General features: G+C 38.8%; 1 protein-coding gene across 1 annotated transcript in view; it reads right to left on the reverse strand.

The window, feature by feature from the left end:
* The window catches only part of dcc (DCC netrin 1 receptor), a 212,975-nt gene that overhangs the window by 7,367 nt on the left and 181,886 nt on the right, over positions 1-23,722 (reverse strand). Inside the window, exons 26-28 of the mRNA XM_085926817.1 lie at positions 20,750-20,899; positions 15,192-15,500; positions 1,038-1,186 (exon numbers count right to left, since the gene is read on the reverse strand). Of these exons, the coding sequence (XP_085782943.1) occupies positions 1,038-1,186; positions 15,192-15,500; positions 20,750-20,899 (608 nt within the window). The remainder of the gene's footprint in view (positions 1-1,037; positions 1,187-15,191; positions 15,501-20,749; positions 20,900-23,722) is intronic.

Raw genomic sequence — 23,722 nt, forward strand, 5'->3', positions numbered from 1 at the left:
ACTCCCCCGTAAACGCTCAACACATTTTCTTTTTTGACACCTAGCACTTCGACTGATTCTCCCTTACACTTTCTTTACATCTGCCTTACCGTTTTCCCCTCTTTCTCACTCTTATCTTTCCCTCTCGAAGGGGTCCTCTCCTCATGTTGTCATGGCTACACACTCATCCTGTCTTATTTCGCTCCATCCTTTCCTCCATGTCCTCGTTCCCTTGGTTCTAGACTTTCTTGTCTTCATTTACGATCATTTTCGGTCCTCTCCTTTTTGTCGTCATGGCAACCACTTGTCCTGTTCTATTGTCATTGAGTCGATATGAATATTTAACAAGCTTTGACATCCAGCACCCTTTAATTTCATTTTATCATTCTCTTTACCCTCGAATCTTCCTCTTTTCCTTCTCTCATTTCTGCCCTCATATACACACACACACACACACACACACACACACACACACACACACACACACACACACACACACACACACACACACACACACACACACACACACACACACACATTTATATATATATATATATATATATATATATATATATATATATATATATATATTCATTTATTTATTTATTTATTTATTTATTCATTTCATTTATTTATTTATGTACTCAAATTGAATTGTGCAAAAAATGTAAAATTTACACTCTGCTGCAAGCAGCACAGACATGAAAATATTTTGAAGTAAAGAGATTTGACTGTTGGGAATCAATCGATACAACAAATACATGAATCTCAGTTGTAAATGTAGGTCAGTTATTCCGATAACATCTAGGTCAGCAGAAAAGGCTTTGCTAGCCCTGCTCGCCAATCACGGCAATTGAACGTCTCCTCTTTTCTTTCAGTCTCTGCCTCTTTTTATGGCTCTCTTCACAAGAGCACTCTACTTTCCGCCTTAGTGCATGTTCTTCAAGCCTTGTGGTCTTCTTAGCCTTCACTTCTTTTTGCCAGTATCAACTCAGAATTCCTCTCCACGTTGAGGGCCACTCTTCTACATTTGCAACATTGCTTTGGTCTCCACTTACATTGGCAGCTGAATCCTCTGTGGGTTTTGTTCCTCCTTCTTCCGGTATGTCGGGCGCGGTCGGAACTGAGACGGGAAGCAGTGGTGATCGAGCTTTACCCGCCTGACCCAGAGAAGCTGTCTTCACCTGAGGCTTTGGAAGACTTCCAGCTGTGTAAAAAGAGAAGATATTTGATTTCAACACACCACTCAGGCAACCAGGGTCAGACAAATCATATCATGTAACTTCTTTCAGTTGATGTTTTGGTATACGCTGTATAAAGTATGATATTCTGATGGCAAAAAACCCCTAACAATAAATTAAACAAAAAGGCTTGAGGTTCCAGAGGTTATAATTACATCCAACCTGGGAACATAAAATCCCTTGAGAACAGAATAGTATGTACTTGAGAAGACTGCTGAGTACTCAAACTAAACAATACTCATCACAGTGTAATTAAATCATACTTCCAACCTATCCAGTTAGAAAACAAATAATTGTCAAATCATGAGAGTCAAACAGCTTTTTAGGAAACATTCAACAGACACACATCCCACTCTTCTCTGCTTATATCTGGCTAGTTATTGTTACCTGTACAATCGACCTGAAGTCCACATAAGGCAGGGGTGTCCAAACATTTTGCAAGAAGGGCCAGATTTGATAAAATGAAGGGGCCTGGGGCCAATAGTTTTTTCGGACATTTTTTAACGACAAAAACTTCATGCAAATACACACTGTTATAAAAAATTGTCATTGTCACAATTGTCTTTATTTTTCAAATGACAAAATAACCAAATATAAGCCACTCAGGTAGATGTGAAATACTCTAAAAACACAAATTCTGCCTTTCATTCATATCTGAAGTCAGATCACATTGAATAAACTGTATGAAATACCTTAAATTTACATGAGTTTAAAATTATTTTTGCCTCATGAACATTTTAAACAGGAGTTATAAGTAATGCAAAGTTGTCAGTTGTTATTAAAACTTAAAACAAGTGAATTTTGCTCTTGTCATTTACAATATCTTTCAGAAAGTAAGAGTTTGTATCACGTCTACAGGTTCATAACAGCAACAGTATTAACATGGCCACTTCGTAGCTTACTTTAGTTATATTTACTTTTGACTCACAGCCCCGCGTGAAGAATCGCTGTTGTGATGCCAGTTCAGCTTAGAGCTGCTTCACTTTATCAGCATGGTCACTCCCTGTTAGCTTGTCGTATGTGTTGGCATGTTTAGTCTGGTAGTGTCTCTTTAGGTTTAAGGCTTAGGCTTAAACAAGGCAACCGTCTCTACAAATTAGACAAACACAATTGCCTTGATTTTCAGTGAAAAAGTATTGTAATTCCCATCTCTTTTGAAAGCGACGGCCCTCAATGTCAACTTTCCTCGTTTTCTTTGCAGCCGGCATGGCAGAAATGAGCAGACACCGGTTCGTGGCACGGATGCAGACTGATATTAAAGTGGTGCTGCCACATTTGGGAAAAGGAGGAATTACAATTTCAAGTTTCATGATTTTTTTTATTCAGTTTGACAGTGCAGGCGGCCCATAAATAATACAGAATAAGACTGAAGCTGTGGGCCGTATGAAATCTAACCTGGGGCCGGATTTGGCCCACGGGCCGGAATTTGGACATGAAAGGCATCCGAGTGCTGGGCAGTAGCCAGCAACATAAAAAGTTACATCACTAGTTTAACATAAAGTTATATCCTATATCTCAGGAACATTGTCAAATTGTCACTGATTTCAACATCAAATAACTTTTCAGTCATGAAGCTACTTAAGTTATTACATATTGTGGTAGTGTCCACAGAAGCTACATTTCTGCGGGCAGTTCTAAACCTTAACTACTGTACATTTTTTCTGTTTGACGTGTGGCGTACCAATCCATTTTAGACAGTGTAAAAAAATAAGATTCTGGATGATTGTCTGAGAATGTAGCTAGCACCCCACAAGGTTATAGTCAACAGTCCACTGTTGTTACTTATGATTGATTTAGTAACTACAAGTCTCAACGAATGTTAACTTCATCAACCAAATTCAAGAATGGTGTAACGTTAATTACTTCTTTAGTCTGTTGTATGTATATTATACATACACTAAACACACTATATACACTGAAATAAGATAGTACTATTATTTTAAGGGCATACCACAGCCCAAATTATAGTATCAAATGTATTGAAAACTGTGTTGATAGATTAATTATATGTTACTCTTCAAGTTGGCTGCGAAAACTAATGTGGATGGATGAAGCATATTTCATTTTTGTTCCATCATATTAAATTTTCACACTAACTCCCAGTTGATTCCCACAAGTACTTTAAACTTCAAAAATAGGGTTGATAATGCCAAGACTGCACATCCAATTACTTTTAATGACTCATCACATTATATATTACTGATCTTTTTTGTTAGCTGTTTCAACTTTTTCAATGAACTGCAATAACAATACACACACACACGAATGCACTCACGCACACACATAAAACGATATTTATAGCTTCCAGGTATCTGCAAATGTAATAACAAACACAAAAATAGGTTAATATATCCCTATTTAAATTAAAAGGATGTAAAGCAGTTGGAGTGCAGTATATATATGTTAATATAATTTTGAGCCATCAAAATTAAATAAAATGAGTGCAGCACAGAACAAGGAAACGAGAGGACCATATTCGTAGAAGAGTCCCTTCAAAGCGGGCCATAGATTCATAGATCAAAAATAAGTAACAAAGTCAGACTGTACAACAACCTAAAGAAGTAAAAGAGAAAGTGGGTCCAGAGAAGATTTTTTTTGCTATTGACTCAGCTCAGTCAGACCATAATACTCTCTCTTCACGATCCCATCAAATGGATGATGCATAAAAAAAATATAACAGATGTTTTTTTATTTGCAAAGAAAGAGATTTGTCTGTTTGAAGACATCTGTTCTAGATCATTTGAAGATGACAAGAGTACAACGTGGCCCTGAAAGCTATCAGAATAAATGTGGTCCAATTGCTGAGGAGGATGGGAGATCCCTTTCCAAATAGTGGTTTCCACAAACAGAGAAATTGTGAAGAGAAAATGGTTGATCTGATATCCATATCGATAAGCATGTTACTGTTTTGTTTTTTAATTTCAAAGGAGCAGCTTTTATGTTCATCAAATTTTGGAAAGGAAGACACCTTCTCTGCTTGAAGAAAATTAGGTCTACTGATATCTGACCACGAGAACTGTGTCTTATATAGAGCTCACATGAGGAAATAATTGATCATTGTAGGAACATCTAGGGTACTACAACCAGAGGAGCTGCAATCAAACTTTTAAGGTTAAATTCATTAGTCTTTCAGACAAGACACCCAAAAAATTTCAGCCATGATGCTGTGAAAGCAGTCTAAGAGAAGTGTGACATTATGCTGACCTTCACCACCTGTTGGATGGAGATTTTTTACTGGAAATCAAATCAAATGCAGAATTACTATTGAACTCAATGGATCGTATTTATAACTTTTTTAAATTTGGTACTTAGTTTTATCTTGAGGGCAGAAACTCTCAGAATGTGTGCGGGATTCAAAAATGGGATTCAATAATGCTTTTGTGATCTGAAAGGATTTTGATTTAAAAATGGTTAAATTTTTCACAATGCAATGCACAATTCTGTCAAGGAATTGAGAATATTGAGGAAAGCCAATTGCACGAACAAGATTGTGTATAGTGTGAGAAACACACAGGGTATTGAAAGTACAACTTGAAATTAATAGAGAATAATTGAGGACTGCAGTATCAACCTTGAAGAATTCAGTGAACGATTTGAATTTTTTTTAAACTAGAATTTAGTAGTATTTGAAGATGGACAAGACAGAGAGAAACTAAAAGAGGAATGTTTAGTATAATGACAATTCAGTTAAACGATATGATGAAATGATTTCTTTTTGATGCTCACTGCTTCTAGCTCAAAGAAATAGAATTCTTCCTGTAAAAAAACCCAGCAAAACTCGGGACTTCCATGCCACAGGAGCGACTGACCAAGCGTGGCTTTAATTATTTGGAAATAGGATTACTTACAGCTGAATCGTTCTCCCCAAACTTCACTAATACTGTATATCCTCCGTATATCATGATTTGGTTTTCACACTGAGATTTTTTTTCCCTGCTGCTATTTCCAAGCGTTATTGCAGTTGCCAATTTCAGTTGAACTGGAGCCCAACATACGCAATGGATTACAGAGGGCAAACTGGCCTAACTGCGAATATGCATGGGGGGGGGCATACAATCAAGGAGTTTACCCCAAGCATCACCATGACCTTTGTACGCCATAATAAATAGATAATGATTCAAACAAATGTTCATTACTATATATTATGATAATTTGTAGCTTGGATGCTTTTGGAAGTTTGTTTTGTTTTCTTTTTTGTGATCCCGGTATGAGTGTGCCCACGAGTGCACTACCTGTCATGACTGTGGAAGAGATGACTGCCATTTAAGAAAGCAGGATAGGTAGTCAATGAAGATTTTCAGCTTGAATATTTCATTCATCAAGGTAGGATGTGGGATTGTTTCAGAGTTGTTTCCATCAAAGAGTAAACATTGCCTATACTGCTTCTTCTTAAAAAGCACATGGAGTGATGTACATGTAAATTCCATACAAGAGGCTTCAGCCAAAATTCTATCCTAAAACTTTTTGGCTGTGGGCTGGATTCAACATTTAGCCTGGGAATATTCATCAACGAGTGATAGGGGGGGTTGATCGGAAGGGCAGTGATGTGCCCGGGTCTGCGCCGAAATAGACTGGACTTTTGGGAAAATCCACACACCGAAACTCGCTGTGGTCACCCAGTCCCTGGCCGAGCGGCAGACATACTAACCACTATTCCATTGAACTGTCAAGCCTCATCTTGCCACTAATTTAGAGAACAATCTGCTCTCTGCTGTTGAACGCAGAGGTCCCTGAATGTATGGGCAGGGTCAGTTTGATCTGATTACACATAACTGACATTGATTGATCTAAATAGCGATGTTCATAAGTGACTAAGTGGACCGTCAAACAAGAAACGGAAGTCTGAGCCCTGCAGTAATTTGTCCGACCGACTAACCATCCACCAATTCATCCGTGAACACAAATGGATTTGACGGTGGGCAGACAGCCAGTACATTTCTCGGTTTGTGTTCATTTGACACTAGTAATGACAAACACAGATTTTTTTTTTGAAAAAACAAAAACTTATTAGAACTTCACTTAAAAAACTGGAAATGTTCACAGTAACACAAATACAATTCCTCATGTGCGTTTTGTTACTAACTGGGATTGCTATTTTATTGGTAATTTATCTAATACAAACACAATGCTAGAAAGATTATTGATTTATACATTCCAGTGCATGGATGGAACAAGGGGCATACATCATAAATGCTTTTTCAAAAATTCGGCTCAGTACGTTACAAAGACAATGTATGCTGGGATGATTAGTGTGGGCAAGCCCTTTAAAGACAGCATATAGAAAAATGCAATTTTTCAAAACGAGGACAATTATATGCAGACCCCAATCCCATTATCATCACTTGTAGGAGAGGATTAATTAATGGGAAATTTGCGTGCAAATCGGTCAGGATCAGGCCTTAGCCTCCACGCATGGCGGGAATCAACTCTACATCAATTATTTCTCCCACCCCTAACATCTATCCACATACGTATATACCAGCCTACCCGTCTATTATCAACCCGTTATCAACCTTCCATCTTCCAGAGCACAATTTCAGATTTGTCTTACAACTGCTAACTACAGTTTCATGTAAATCAATGGACAGCACATTTTAAAAGCCTACGTGTTCTGCAACAAATACTGTGTCAAACTTAGATATTCAAAGCACAAGTAGGAACATGTGACAAAATAAAGATTGACAATCACAGACATAAAACATAGACCGAATAGCTGTGATTTTTTTCTCTTTTTGCTGATAACCTGCACAGCCCCCCGATGGCTCAACACATCCCTAGGCCTCTTGTGTTCAGAATCCCGTCCTCTTTTCCCTGCACAGCATTCATTCAAATTTTGATCAATAGACATCCACCCTTGCTTCTGTGAAGAAAACACTGGAGACAATCCTCTTTGCAATGAATTACAGAGACAAAAACGATAAAGTTGGATTTAGACTCCTACTGTCAACCAAATTCATAGCACAACAAAACAACCTGAAGTTGTCCAGGGAATAGTTGCTATTCATCACAGCAGCAAAATATGCTGTGAAAGATGTGTTTCTCAATGACAATAACGATTTTAATTCAAACAACTTTCCCACTGCATTTCAAGTATTCTTAACCATCCATCCATCCATCCATCCATCCATCCATCCATCCATCCATCCATCCATCCATCCATCCATCCATCCATCCATCCATCCATCCATCCATCCATCCATCCATCCATCCATCCATCCATCCATCCATCCATCCATCCATCCATCCATCCATCCATCCATCCATCCATTATCTGAAGCGCTTATCCTCACAGGGGTCGAAAGCTACTTTGAAACATGCAGACTTGTTGTGGGTTCAATTCCGGCTCCAGCTTTCCTTTGTGGAGTTTGTATGTTCTCCCTTCTTCTTGAGACTAAGTGACTTTAATGTTCAGTCCAGTAGTACCTCAATGCAGGCCCACAAAAACTCACACAATTGAAGGGTGGATAAAACTTACATTCCGGTATGTTTAATGCAAAGTGTGTTGTGCTTCATGGCCTTCAGCTAATAGCAAAGTTTTCTTTCAAAGTTTGCAGCGCAGTTCTTTTTTGAAAGTAAAATAAAAGCGCATGAGTCCATCAAATGATGATTACATCTCTCTGACTGATCTCATGCCAAGATTGTTAATGTCCTTGTGAGCACAGTGTGTTCAGAGAGAATGAGGGAATATTCCTTCCGTTCACATCAAGTCTCTGCCAAGCTAAATCTTAAAGATAGCAAGTCAGTATTTGTTCAATATCATGGTCCATTGTCTGACATGTATTGATATCTTTCCACAAGAGTTACTAACAAAAGTAATGAATATTGATTTTATCCAGTCGCATGAATACATTTTAGATTCAAAGGTCACTTTGATAGGTGGCACAGTGAAATGTGGTTAGTACGTTGAGGGGTTCTGTGTTTAAATCTCAGATCAAACTTTACCGTGAGGAGAACTGATACTCAGTGGGGGGAAAAAAAATTGCAGATACTCCACTTATTTGACAGCTGCCAGATAAATTCGATGGTGGGCAATAGCATAGCATATCATAAACACACAGTTTGGGTGAGTGTGTTGTCATGCATGCATGCAACAGTCATGTGCAAAGTATTTTTTCCTTCAGGGACTAGGATTAGTTTAATAAAATTACTGGTCAATATGTAGCTCTATATGCCAAAACCATATTTCTCGATATTCTGTAAGCAGAAGACAACAGAGCAATTTGATTGAATGCTGAGTACCGCGCATACCTCAAAATGTAGCAGAAAAAAATAGTTAAAAACACTTGTCAGACGAAATTCAAGGAAATGAGTTCTAGAAATAAAACACTGTGCAATTGTGCAATATAGGTCCTATACCACCTCCACAGTAGAACCCCCCCATAAAAGACAGTTTTATGGTGTCTGGCTGAGCCTCAGGGGATTTGTCAGTGAAAGGTGGAGGTTTGGGGAGATTGGCGGCTTGTCTGCTAAGAGAGGTGGATATATTTACCAGACACGTCAGAGTGAAGGTGTGAAATGACTGCCGGGGGTCACATCAGTGCTGTCTGTCTGTTTTTCTGGGCCGAGGTGAAAGATTGAGAGATATAAAGCACTATGAGGTGAAGATGGAGGATGGGTGGGTGGGGGTGTTATTGATCCTGAGAACGGTTTGAAGTAAATCCAGTAAAAGATTAAAAGTATCATCCAGAAGACATTGCGTCTCTGAAGGCACAGTCAGCTTCAACAGCTCACAGGGGAGTTTTGTATTTTCTTCTTCTGTGTATTTTTGATCTGTCTGTTTGATCCATTCATCCATCCATTCGTTTTCTATACCTCTTGTCCTCATGATCACAACTGAGCAGGATCTTATCCCAGCTAACTTTGGGAACCAGTGGCACATATTTTATTGACAAACAACCATTCAGACTCACATTCCCACTTATGTACAATTTAGATTATTTCATTAACCAAACTTGCATGGAAAATGTGGACTATGGAATAAAGCCAAAACATAAGCAGACGTTTTAACCCAGAAACCCTTGACAGTGACGCAGACTTACTTACCAATATTCACTGTACCCCTGTTTGACTTTTTTCTAAAACGTGATTTTCAGTGTGACGGGTAAGACTGTACAAATGTTACATATATAACTGTTTTCTGATCATTTGAGAAAGAGGGCCATATTAAGAAAGGTTTAGGGGTCATGTCAAAATTATAGGTACCAAACAAATAACTGTTTTCTAATTACTGTAATTTCTGGACTATACATGCAAATATAAGATGCACCAGCTAAAATTGTTCATATAGAAGCTGTACTGGACTTTAATCTACAGGTGTGGGAATATTTGATTTCCATATGTAAGAAAATATGCTCAAATCATATGATATAAAAATAATGAAAAATCCATAGATATGCCACACTGGCCTATAAACCGCAGCACTCAAAGAATGTACAAAGAGTAGCTGCTTATAGTCCGGAAAATATAGATTTCCATTTTCCCCAAATATAGTAAATCAAGGGCGGCTTGGTGCGCACTGGGTAGCACGTCCGCCTCACAGTTAGGAGGCTGCGGGTTCGATTCCACCTCCGGCCCTCCCTGTGTGGAGTTTGCATGTTCTCCCCGTGCCTGCGTGGGTTTTCTCCGGGCACTCCCAAAAACATGCTTGGTAGGCCGATTGAGCACTCCAAATTGCCCCTAGGTGTGAGTGCGAGTGCGGATGGTTGTTCGTCTCTGTGTGCCCTGCAATTGGTTGGCAACCAGTTCAGGGTGTCCCCCGCCTACTGCCCGATGACGGCTGGAATAGGCTCCAGCACGCCCGCGACCCCCGTGGGGACTAAGCGGTTCAGAAAATGGATGGATGGAAGGATGGATGGATATAGTAAATCTAATTAAAGCACAGATGTTTTGTTTCAATTAACCATTTCGTCATTTACTCATCCAACAGTATAATTTCTATCAAACCTGCATCCTTTTCGCTGTTTGCCAACAGCAGGGATGTTCATGTCATATCACTTTGCATGAAGGTTCTAATAAAAACCCTGCTGTCAATCTATGACAGGTTGTACAATATCTGGTTTGAACCATATCTGACAATGTTATGAATTCATGGCAACTACAATGTAAATGTAAATGAGATACGCTGGGAAGGCATGTAAACAGCTCTTGTCATCCAGCTGTATGACTTTGGAAAACTGATGAAGAACAAAAACGAAACGTAGGCAATTGCCTGTCAGGAAAACAAGAGCTTAATTTGCTATGAACATTTTGATATGATATATATGGGATTGTGGGAGCAAGACCACTGATTTCCATAACGTGTGGTTAGAATCTGCACACTGTTCCAAAATGATGAACCTATGTTAACCTGTTAACCTCCCGATCTTATCTCACATCCTTGGAACAACTGGTTTATCGACTAAACAAAGACTAAAGGAAAAATAGTATTTTATATGATTTGGGAATATATACTGAATGTATTTGTATTTGTCAAAATGCTGCAGATAATACTTTATAAGAGCAAACTCACTCCGCTGAGGTGGGATGAAATGCACATAGCAGCCATTTGTTGTGTCTTAGAGTTCCCTGCATTAAACTGCACTTTTTCTTTTGCATTTTTTTACATTTTATTTTCTTTTTTAGAATACATACAGTAATATTTTAGCTATACAGGTTAGCAGACATTTTTGATGATTATCTAATGGGCCCTATATTTGTGCTAGACGAGTGCAAAACACCGTCTGTGGGCATGGGTGGTGATTTTTTTGCCTTTGGTATTTGCTAGAGAGGGGACAGATAAAAAAGAAGCATTTGCACCATTGTGGGAAAGAACACAAACAACTTGTTTCATGCACTTTAGTATGTGGCTCTCCTTATTTCCTTAAAAATCAGCCCATGAGAAGTGCCTGGTCTTTATGGTGGAATGAATCGCAGGAGTTTATCCTTGAGATTGGCAAATTACATTTTAAATGAACTGCAAAATGATCTCCCCATGTGGATGATGTAAAGTTGGCCACTGTGGAGTGGGCACTTTGAGACCACCTTCTAACCCTGATCGTACATCCATGTGTGACAACCAGTCCCTCACCTATAGTTGTGCTGTAGACAGCAGGGTATGTAAATCTATTTAAAATGATAATAGCTATTCCTTCAATGGACTGATTTCGACAATAATTCTGAGGGATTGACACATAGAGTTGTCATATTCAAGAATTAAATTCATCTACTACACATGTCTGTGAAGCTCAGAATCTGTCTGGGACTCATTAAAATCCATCAAAATCACATTACACCACCCGCGCCATAACTAAGGGTTGCCTGGTTTTAGCTGGTGGAAATTCTAGCCTACTTTCCGTCACCAAATAGTCAGGTGCACCAGGGGCATGTACCATATTTTTCGAACTAAAAGTCGCTCCGGAGTACAAGTCGCATCAACCATAAAATGCACAATATAGAGGAAAAAAAAACATATATAAGTCGCATCGGAGTTTAAGTCGCAATTTGGGGGAAATTTATTTGACAAAATTCAACACCAAGAACAGACATGAACCAGCAAGAACAGGCAAATGACACTGTATGCTAACGTGACATAAACACAAACAAGGAATTGAGAATGGGCCTGATGTAACATTAACAGTTATTCAAATAACTATAACATAAATAACACGTTTATCAAACCATCTGTGTCACTCTAAATCATTAAATCCATCGATCAATTTCGTCATGCGTGGCGCGCCGCTGACGTCAATTGCAGTTCAAATTTTTCCACAGCCCCATATAACAATATATAAAATACCAATAATATAAACAGCAATTTTATCGAACCATCTGTGTCACTCCAAATCTTTAAATCCATCGGAATCTTTGTCTTGTGTCCCTTAAACACACACGCACGCACGCGCGCGCGCGCGCACGCACACACACACACACACACACACACACACACACACACACACACACACACACACACACACACACACACACACACACACACACACACACACACACACACACACACACACACACAGCTGTTGACGCAGAGAGGAACTACGTGCGCCGCCGACATCAGACTAGATATATCAAATACTAAATGTAATATAAACAACAATTTTAATGAACCATCCGTGACACTCTAAATCATCCAAAATCCATCTGAATATTCATCCTCTGTTTCAATTAAAACAAAAAACAAAAAAAAACACAGCTGTTGACGCCGAAACTACGTGCGCTGTTGACGCCGGAACTACGTGCGCTGCTGACGTCAGACTAGATATAGCAAATAAATGTAATATGGACAGCAATTTTAACGAACCACCAGTATCACTCCAAATCATTAAATCCATCGGAATATTCATCCTCTGTGTAAACCCCTATCCCCCCCCCCCCAAAAAAAACCAGCTGATGATTCCGCCGGACCACAGATCTACGTACATAACTATATTGTAGTGTTACCAAAGTACCAGGCAAGACGTGGTATTGGTAACTAGGTCTTTATTTCACAAAACAAGAGCTTGACATATGAGCCAACACACGCAAGCGCCCTGGATCACAAATGATTGAATGCATGAGTTTTGGGAATGAACTTCATTTATATTAGTAAATAGTGTACTCTTCAAATCTTTTTGCTGACAGCCGGATGGATCAATGGTTGTGGGCCATACACAATAAGATAAGCATTATAAAAAATGTGCAGATAATGAACAATCCCAGACAGAAAATGTCAAAAATAAAGCAGTCGACTAGATATAAAACATCGTACTGCAAAAATGTTGTATTTTTGGAAACCAGCTCAGCAAAGTGAACGTATTTCATACCTCTTTGTCACTTGTGTTTCTGAGTGATGTACTCAGTTGCTCCTACTGGGGTGTAAAGATAAGTCATCTCGTTAACTTTACAACTCCACAATGATTAGTTGTTAGTCATTTGTTTTAGCATTCAGAATGAGGCGGTTACCTCCTGCAATGATAACATGCACTCCTCTTGGGAGGGACGATTAAATATGTAATGCCTAACCTGAAAGCAAATTTTTGCCATGACAATGTCATTGATATTGACATTGATATTGATACTGTAGTGATTTTCGTGATTGTCAAGCAAACCTTGGAAAATGGCTTAACACCAGCTCTTTAAGATAAAATAAGAAACTGAAGAAGCAAGGGTGGTCTAACAATGTTTTGACTGCGCATCGTCAATGATTTAAACAAGAATTGATTGCTCAACTTTGAATTCATTTTTGGTCTTCTCAACTGCACAATAGATCATAAGTATACATGTGGAATCAACTGACATTGACGTAAGGATAATTCAGCACCACCAGACATGTTTTGCAGCAATCAACAGGGTTCTGCCATAATTCTAGTGGAATATTAGACCATTCTTGACAGAATTGGTAGATTTCATTTAAATTGGTTGCTTCTGTGGCCACAAATGCTCAGGGCTTTGAAAAGACCATTTGTGAAGACAATTACTCATGTTAGCATTTTTTATACATTCCAAACCCAGCTTTGTGCTTTTTAGATCATTTTTTGTTAATTATTATACGTCCATCCATCCATTTTGTGTACTGCTCATGCTCAGGAAGGTCACGGGCGGGCTGGAGCCTATCCCAGATGACCTCAAGCAGTAGCCGTGGGACAGCAGAGACGAAAAACCATCCACACTCGCACTCACAACTATAATTTGGACAATTTGGAGCACACAGTGGGCCGACCATGCATGTTTTTGGAATGTGGGAGGAAACCGGAGTACCCGGAGGAAACCAACATACAAGGTGAGAACATACAAATTGCACACAAGGAAGGTCGGAGCCGGAATCGAACTCACAACATCTGAACTGTGAGGAGACTAGCTAACCAATGGTTCACTGTACCCCTCCATTCAGCATTATGTTCATCTTAAAATTTTGTGGCCATTGTTCTTACTCCCACCTCCACAACAGTCCAATTAAACTGAAAAACAATCTTTCACCAAGGGAGTCATTCACCCCAGGATAAACATAAACAAGACTAAAAATACATGCGCTGGCTTGATTCAGCTTTATTCTCCCTTGTTAGGAGATGTTCTGTGCGCTCTATGGGTAAGTAGGGGATGGTGTATATATTGGCACGCCCAGGAGGGGTGGGGTGGTGATGGCCTTTGATTGCCATTCTTGGGGTCTTTAGAGAAGCTGAGAATTGCCGCAGGATTTTCTTTTTTTCTGTGCAGGGCGCCTTGGAGCTGAAAATCAATGTTAATCTGAGGCCATCTGGGTGTGTAAACATGCCCACACACAGTAGTAATATACACCAACAGAATTCAGAATCATAATGCATCTATACCTTCACACAAGTACACACACAGCCCAGTGATTTGTGTTCACGTTGCTGCGGGTGATAAGAAAGAATAACAGCAAGAGACACAGAAGGAAAAGAATAAGAATCTGCAAAGAAATATGGCTAATGTTGAACAACTTCATTCAAAATCATTTAAATTGCCATTTGCAATGTAGGAGTTTTGGGGATACTGTTCCAAGTTAAAAGTCTACAAATGTGCACCAAACTACCTCTTTAAATTGTGGTAGCAGCTACCACTCAAAGAAAGAGGCCACCAGCAATGTACAAATATGAAGATGTTGGAGAGATGGATCAGTTCAAAATGAAAAGGATTCTCACTAAGTCTGTGTTACACACCAATGGTACCCAGATAGAGTCCTGGTGGTGTGTACTAAATCGCATGGAAATCGCAAGTTTGACAACCAGCAAGCACATAAAAACCCGGGGGATTACCTATCACAGGTTTACATTGCAATTAAGTTTGTACAACAATGTACAATCCCATGTAACCCTACCCTAACCCCTAAGACTTAACCCCTAAACCAAGGCGATGAACTCTCATCAGCTCTGGTGTACATCATTAAACACAAGAAAAGTTGCTTGCATTTTGAGGTTGAAATTAGTCTATACTACTACTATACTACATACTGGTAAAACACACACACAACTTCTTTGTACTTACTGGACTGTGGCAGCATGGAGGTGTAGACCTTTGGGTCAATGGTGCTCATTGGAGGTGGCAGCAGTGGATTTGTGAAGCTTCTAAGTGGGTGAGTTGGTCGCACACATGCGGTTGGTATAGTACGACTTGCACCTGCTTGAGAATCCTCAGATGCAACAGTGGTAGCAGCAGCAGGGGCCCCAGGAACCGGGCCAACACCTGGTATATGCTCCCCAGCACTCACAGAGGAGCCAGGGAGAAGGGGCGGAGGCTGTTGTGGTGGAGACTGCTGCTGCAGAAGGGGATTGGTAGAAGCATCTGTGGATATGACTGTTGAGGATGGAAATGAAGTGGTGCAGACCAATGACAGATAGGAATAATGGTATAAGAAAGGCAAATGAGATGGCAGGGACAGGGAGGAGGGACACAATTAGTTTACTAATTAAGTACAGAAACAAAAAATGAAATTTAAAAACAATAATTACTGATTACATTACAGTATGTTTTAGCCTTCCACGAAGGCAGTTTCAGTTTTAATTAAGTTGGAAACCAATTTACAGTTGTCATCACCACATTTCTCTGCTCAGAGGGTGTTAATACCTTTGGAACTATGCAAGCATATATTTAAATCCCTAAAATATGGTCTGAAAGCTTGTCTTAAAGTCTCTTTACACAGTAGTTAGCACATACATCATCAGGGACTTACTTGGCTCGAAGACTATTTGCAATTCAATTAAAAAAGAACTTCAGTAAGAAACTTAAACACGCATGATATCCATGTCTATTTCTTTATTTGGGTCAATGACCCCAAGCACACATCAAAGCATTAAATACATTTTTATTTTTCATTTCTATTTTCTTCCAGAAAGCATCTCTTGCACCTGAGGTGGGCGGTGATGGATCTTGGTGAAACTAAGCCTTTTCTTTCTACCTGACTAAAACCCTTCATTTTTGAAGTCAGAATGATTGCTTCAAATTACCGTACTTTTCGGACTATAAACCGCAACTTTTTTCTCAAATTTTGAACCCTGCATTTTATAGTCCAGTGCGGCTTATCTATGAATTTTTTCCCGTGATTTCTGTGATGACTTGATCACTTTTACACACTTGTAAAAAGGTTGTGGACCGCTGTTGTGCGGCACCGCTTTGCTGGGTGGAGGAATAGGTGACACGGTCACTGGGGAGAAAAGTGGTGTGTTGATCGCATGTCCATTCGCCAGGCAAATAGTGCCGTACAATTCACACAAAGAAGAGACAGAACGAGATCAAGACGGACACTACTGAAAGGAAGCTTTTATACGCAAACCGTTACTATGGGGGACAAAAAAATGCACATTATACCGCTATTAAGTTAAAGGCAGTCGATTTGGCGCATTGTTGATGACATCGTGTTGCGTCACGTCTACTCTGGAGCTAAACGTGTAGCTCACTAGTTTAATGTAACCTAGCGCTTCGTGCATGAATAAAATTAGCATGAACAGACCCTTATCATGGAAAATGTTAGAAGAAATGCATAAAAGTGACGACGAAAGAAAGACTATGAAAGTGTGTGGCGAAAGATATCTAACGCTATTCCAATCGGACACTAAGGAGCAAGACTCCGATGGTTTTAGTGCACAGGAGGAAGATGAAGACGATGAAGCTCGTTTTTTTTTTACTTTTACTGATATGATTCTTTAACCAGCCCTGTTAGTGCTGTGCTACCATGTTGCTGCTGTATTACTGCCGCGTCTCAGTGACTTTTACCGGTATGTTTTTTTTTTAATCCAGCCCTATTAGTGCTGTGTTACTTCTGTGTTGCTGCGGTATTACTGCTGCGTCACAGGCAGTGTTTGGAAAGAAATGTTAAGTTATGTTATTAAAACTTTATAAAGGCTTTCTGTGTACCGTCTTTCTTTGTAAATAACTCGCGTGTACACTTGCATGTTGCTGCGGTACTACTGCTGCGTCACAGGCAGCGTTTAGAAAGACATGTTGAAGTATGTTATTAAAACTTTCTAACTTTTATGTTATTTAAAGGCTTTCTGTGTGTTGTCTTTCTTTGTAAATAACTCGTGCGCACGTGCGGCTTATAGTCCGGTGCGGCTTATATATGAAAAAAAACTAAGACATCCCCGAATTTTAGCTGGTGCACCTTATAATCCGGTGCGGCTTGAAGTCCGAAAATTACGGTACATTTCTTTGGCCTTGGTCCATTCCACTTGGTTTAGTTTTCCTTAATTTTACAACTTTCAGGACAAACAACAACAAGTAAACAATAGCAATGGGCTGTCACCTTTTGAAGTTTCAAAATCTGCCACAAAAGCTACTCAAACACTATTTTGGGAGAATTTTTCTTTTTTACCAAAGCCAACTTTCAAGACCAGGACAATAAAATAAGTGCCAATGACCAACAGAGAGGTTCTTTAATCATACACTAGAGTTAGAATATACATGCTGTTGATGTTTTATCCATCCATTTTTAATTACGCTGCTCCTCATTGATTTTACATTGCCCCTCTGTGAAATACATAATATTTTGATTGATTGACTGAATGATGACTAAGTGACTGATTGCAATGCAAGCAATTTAGAGTCCCTCGAGCTCTGCTCATTAATTTACGTGCTCAACTGGGTCCAGTTGTGGTAACACTAAATGGGCCCAAATTGTTAGTTTGGCATCTACTTACAAGCCAGACCACTTTTTAATTATTTCCCCAACTCTCCTACCTGTCTTAACCACTGCACTGCACTGCACTGCACTGCACTTCACCGCACTGCACTGCGCTCACTGCAGCAGTGACCTCCTACAACCTGCTGCATTTCCATTTGTCCATTGAGGGGCTACCAAGGTCACCAAACAACATGCCTCTCCTCGACTCTTCCTCAACAATAAGCACCTTGAATCCCGTCTCTGAGAAATTGCTTTACTTACATTTTGCTTTGCTCATCCCCATGAATCAGCCTTCACATAGCATTGATGAGCATGCCTCACATGCATACTTTTCAAAGTGACTTATCAAGGTAAGGATTTCCACTTGTTAGCATATACACAGTTTGAGAGTTGTTGAACATCACTTTCTGCTTTTGTGCATATATACTTGGGGTAAGAAAAGTGAGGCCCTTTGTGAGGAGCAATGAAAGTTATTTCAATAGAAAAAACAACACATTGATTTAGCCGTGTAATGTGCCATGTGAACAGTCATCCAGTTTCCAATAATTGTTTATTTTCACTTTATTTATCTTCATTTTCGTGGTGGGCCAATTCTAGTTTACCGTGTTTGGGAATTTGGCAAATGGTGCTGCACTAATGGATGGATTATGCTGACAAATAAGCAAGTAAGAGATGTTGAAAAGAAGCCAAACCTTTTTATTTCTATTTTTACAGTGAAATAAATAGTTTCCATTGTGAAGAATATGATGCAACATGGCTCCTCTTTGCTGAGTAGGGAGACTGCTCCCTCAGTTTCGCACTGAGCAAAACTGTCCGAGCACTCGTCCTGAGATAGCCTCATCAATACTTTGAAGCAAATTTAATGCCTCCTCTTCTCTATATGTTTTTTTTTAATAGACCTGGGTGACCACCAGCTTTTATAAAAAAACAAAAAAGGAATCAATATCGCTGCTGGTTTTTATGGAAACCCGATGGCAGCGTCTCAGTGGTGCAAAAGATTTACATTGAAATGAATGGAGGCGTTACAATGACGGACAGGGTAGTTAAAAGAAAGAATTTAGTGAAAAGAAATAATTTGTAAATATTTTTACATTTCTTAATTCATCTAATTGAGCCTTGCTTAAATTAGGTGTACTTGTGTCATTGTATGTAAAGTATGTTGTGTTATTTCTCAGTAAGATGGTGGAACAGTCACACTTTAATTTGATGTGTATTAAATATCCATCCATCCATATTTTTTTAATTCGCCTCACAAAGGTTGTACTGATCACACCTACGGACAATTTGGAGTGGTCAACGGGCTTACCATACATGTGTTGGGGGAACCCGTAGAAAACTCCACACAGGCAGGCCGGAACCAAAATCGAACCCTACACATCTGGACTGTGAAGTGGATGTCCTAACCAGTGCCCCACTGTGCCGCCATGCATTGAATTGTTGTATACACAATACAACAATTGTACAATTGTGTTGTACAATACGACATTGTTGTATTGTGGTATACATGCATTTTTAGTGCGACATTATTTAACCTTAACTGGTACTATGTACTAATTTTATGACATAAACTGTTCATTTATCCATTATTCTTAATGGTAATGAGTCATATATTTAATAGCAGATAATGAGTGTATGTATGATTATACATACATATATGTATGTATATTATATGTACACATATGGCTTCTTTCCTTTATGTGGTAAATATAAGGCAAAAATAATCTTTAGGCTGATGCAAAATATCTCCCCATTTTTCACAACCCAAAGTTGGCAAGTTTGCTTGTGATATTGCTCACAATAAAGCACCCACAGCCTGGGGCTTTTTACAATGTCATACAAGGTGTGATAGACAGAAGGCTAAAGTATTGTTTTGTGTTCCCCTTGACGGTTATAACTGCATTTTGTTGCCAGTGATCAGTCCTCCCAGGGTGTCAGCTAATTGAATGACTCTGAGGCTCCTTATTGTTTCTCAGCTGTCTCCAAGTCATTGATACAAGCTGACAAGAAATTAGGCTATTATTGAATTACTGCTCCCTACTGCATCATTTAGCGTTACAGTACAATTGTCTCAAATAAGACAAAAAGCATGACAGGAGGAACACTGGAGATTATACAAGGTTACGCAGTCAATTCTATGTATAGGATTCTCCATGATGCATAAAATATTGATTTGAAATATTTTGCAGTACACAAATACAAACCATTTAATCTGTAAGATTTATATGATCAAGTATCATTATCACAATACTTTAATTAACATTGGTCAAAAAAAGACATCTTCCTCTTCAGCTTCAATATATAATACACTACCATTGAAAGTTTGGGGTCACTTAGAAACGTCCTTATTTTTTCAAGACAATCTAAAACAGGGATTTTTAGTCTTAGTCCTTAATGGCACGCCTGATTCAAATGACCATCAAGGTCGACAGATGCTAGATATCGATTTCAAATTCGTGAGCAAAAGGACATACATAGATATGGTTCTGTAACAAATTGGATTATTGTCGGAGGTGTTGTGGCTAGCCATTCCTGTTTGTGTTGTGTTTTTTTTGCTGATGTTTACAGGTGTCTTTAAAACTGCTGCTGGTGTGCAAGGACAACCGAAATAGAACAGAGTGGATTGCCTGTCTTTTCTGCTTAAGGACCATAAATTCAGTTTTATTTTGGTGCCAAGTACGCTCACAGTAGACATGTTTGTTGCTTTACAAATAAAGGTGAAATACTGTAAATGGGCTCATGTCCCCCATATATCTTTGGAAGACTTTTCAGTACACTTGTGCATGCAAATAGATACATTTTTATTTGAAAACTTCGCCTGCAACCTGAATTGTTCATAAAAAATGGTCGTCCATAACCCAAGGTTCCTCTGTATTATTTGACGACAGTTGGTTTGTGTTTCTGACTTTTAAAGTTTTTGTGGTCTTACCTTGTGTGTATCCTCTGTCCACAGTCAAGCTGGGAAATGGCATCGGTCTTAAACTGAATTTGGTGTGCGTGAAGCTGCATGAAGGGGAAGGAAGTATGCCGGGATACTGAGATGAATCAAGAGATGGCACTGGAATGGCACTGACCACCGCTGACAAAAGATAAAAAGAAAAGGACAATGGTCAGTACAAGTAACACACGCACGCACGCACGCACACACTCACGAACATACACACACACACACACGCACGAATATATATATTTTATATATATATATATATATATATATATATATATATATATATATATATATATATATATATACACACCCCTATATATATATATATATATATATATATATATATATATATATATATATATATATATATATATATATATATATATATATATATATATATATATATAGGTGGCCATTTTGCCTTGGACACTAGTTACAACTTACTTTTTCTATGAAATTGTCGTAACACTGATTATTTTATTACCCGCTGAAGTAAAAGCTTTAAAATTTAATCTATACTAAAATGTTGTGATGTCAAACACTTTGTTTTGGATTTTATTTTTATAAAAATGGTGCTACACAAATAAAGTTGGACTTGTTATACAATGAAGACATCTTGGGTGCCATTTGCAATGTCTCAAAATCATGAAATAGAATGTCATGAAAAAATATTTTTGAAAACTAAGTTTCAAAGAGTAAAAAATTATCATACCCAAAAAGCTTTTGTAATAGCCTTGTACAGGAAAGGCAGAGAGGTTTATTGGCCTCCAGGTCTGATTCCACTAAACTCTGATCGATGCATGTATTGATTCGAAATGATTGATTATCTGAATGCAGCAAGGCTGTGATCAGCAGCTTTAAAGAGATTAGTGCATGTTTGTGTGTGGTTGTATTTGTGTGGATCTTTGTGTCTTGTGTAAGGTTTACTGTGTGATCACTTTAAACGAAGCAGAGTTTGATTACAGCAGCAAGATGACCACAGAAGAGCAAGGGTCATCAATAGGGTTATTGACTGAGATTATTGATCAGGGTGAGGCAGTGGGGCAGCTGCAGGTTAATGGAAATGTGTGCATTTCTGTGTGAGTGAGAGAAAGAGTCAGAGAGAGACACTGAAAGGTTAGAGTTAAGCATGGAAGACAAAATGTTACATCTTGGAAACAGAAGATAGAAGAGAAGAGAAGAGAAAGGAACACATCAAAGATATGTAGAAACCGGAGGAACATAAGGGGCCCTTTTTTTGTTGAGTGGCAACTGGGCGTTCAGTGTATAACGGTTGTGATTTCATTATTGTACCAGTGAATTTGTTAGATACCCCGGCCGCCCAACCCATCAGCAAAGTTGATTCTAAAAGATAGATTTTGGACTCACAAAAAGCAGGTAAAATTTAAGGCGCAGGCGATATAATGCTTTGAATCAAATAGCAAGTGAACAAGCAAGGTGATCATTTACAGGGTTGAATGACAAATTGCTTTCAAGACTTAATAATAATAAATACACGTACATAAAACAAAGGGCGGCTCGGTGGCGCACTGGCTCGCACGTCCGCCTCACAGTTAGGAGGGTGCAAGTTTGATTCCACCTCCTGCCCTCCCTGTGTGGAGTTTAGTTTTGAGAAAACGATAGCAATGGATTGACAAAATGAATATGAGCAGGGGGAGGTTGAGAAAGGTTCTGTGTGGAAAGCCTGAAGGGCTTCCTATCTCTGGGTGACCCACATATCAAATGCACACTTACATGAATAGCCAGTATGACATGTCACGTTGCAAAAACTAAATAAGTCACCCACTGACTCACGCATTACAAAAATAACAACATGGGGCTATAAACCTGATTGCATTTCTTAAAACAGCATTAGAGTGCAACAGCAAACCAAGATGGTGACAATTAAAATAAGATATTATAGGATAGGAATCCTTGCAGATACACAGCAGGAGCAATACAGTTACAAACAGAATTTGAAAGTGGAAAAGACTTCGGTGACAAACAATCATCAGAGAAACGGATCATCTGCTCCGTGGAGACTGAAACTTGGCAGATAGGTGTATGAAATGAGCTCGCAAGAAGGAATTGAGGCAAGTAAATCATGTCAGCAAAATTAAAATTTATGGTGCTGATTAAGGGAAAAAGGTGAAATCAAGCTTATTCACAGTATTTAAACTTTGAAACCATTAACATGATTAACATTAACAGGCATTAACTGTGAACAAGGCCACAACCAATGCTGTCACTCACCGGGCTGTGAATGCATAATACATTTTAAGAGCTCTGTGACAGTAAATGACAGAAAAGCATCCATCTACCCATTTCCTATATCACTTAACCTTGGGGATGAAATGTTGCAGAAGAAACTGACAGTCTCACATGACAGTGTCATGGGCATGGTTGAATACATTTCAAAACTTAGCAGCTTTGGGCAGAGCAACATAAAGAAACATATTCAAGAGTAAAATGTTGCTTTTACCGGCCGGCTATGATTTTACAAATATCTTGGGAATAGCTACAGAATTTACTGTAACTATGGTGCTGTCTAACTGTACCATAGAAACAGCAATAGGTGCTATATTACTGAATTAACCTTGTCACAGTTATATTACAGTAGGGGAGGCATTAAAACACATTGTGGAAACATCATACCGAGCTGAGTTACTTTTTTAACGAAGACCAAAGTTAGTCTTTACATCTTTCACAATGTGATATCGTCCACCTACTATGCTGCCTTTAATGAATCATTGAGGTGTGATGTAATATCAAGATTACTCAGTAAAATGCTGTGATACTGTGTAATCAAATATTGGTATTAGTGAGAAGCTGTTACCTCTGGCCCTGCTTTCTGTTTAACAGTTTAACAAAGGTGCTGTGTGTAACCCAGAGTGGTATTATGTAATATATAATATTTTACATAGATGCTTGATTACTGTGTCACTCTTAAGCTGTTGTACTACTTTAATGAGGTTT

The sequence above is a fragment of the Syngnathus leptorhynchus genome, chromosome 12, assembly GCF_054491065.1.
Source record: "Syngnathus leptorhynchus isolate UIUO chromosome 12, UIUO_Slep, whole genome shotgun sequence".
Taxonomy (NCBI): domain Eukaryota; kingdom Metazoa; phylum Chordata; class Actinopteri; order Syngnathiformes; family Syngnathidae; genus Syngnathus; species Syngnathus leptorhynchus.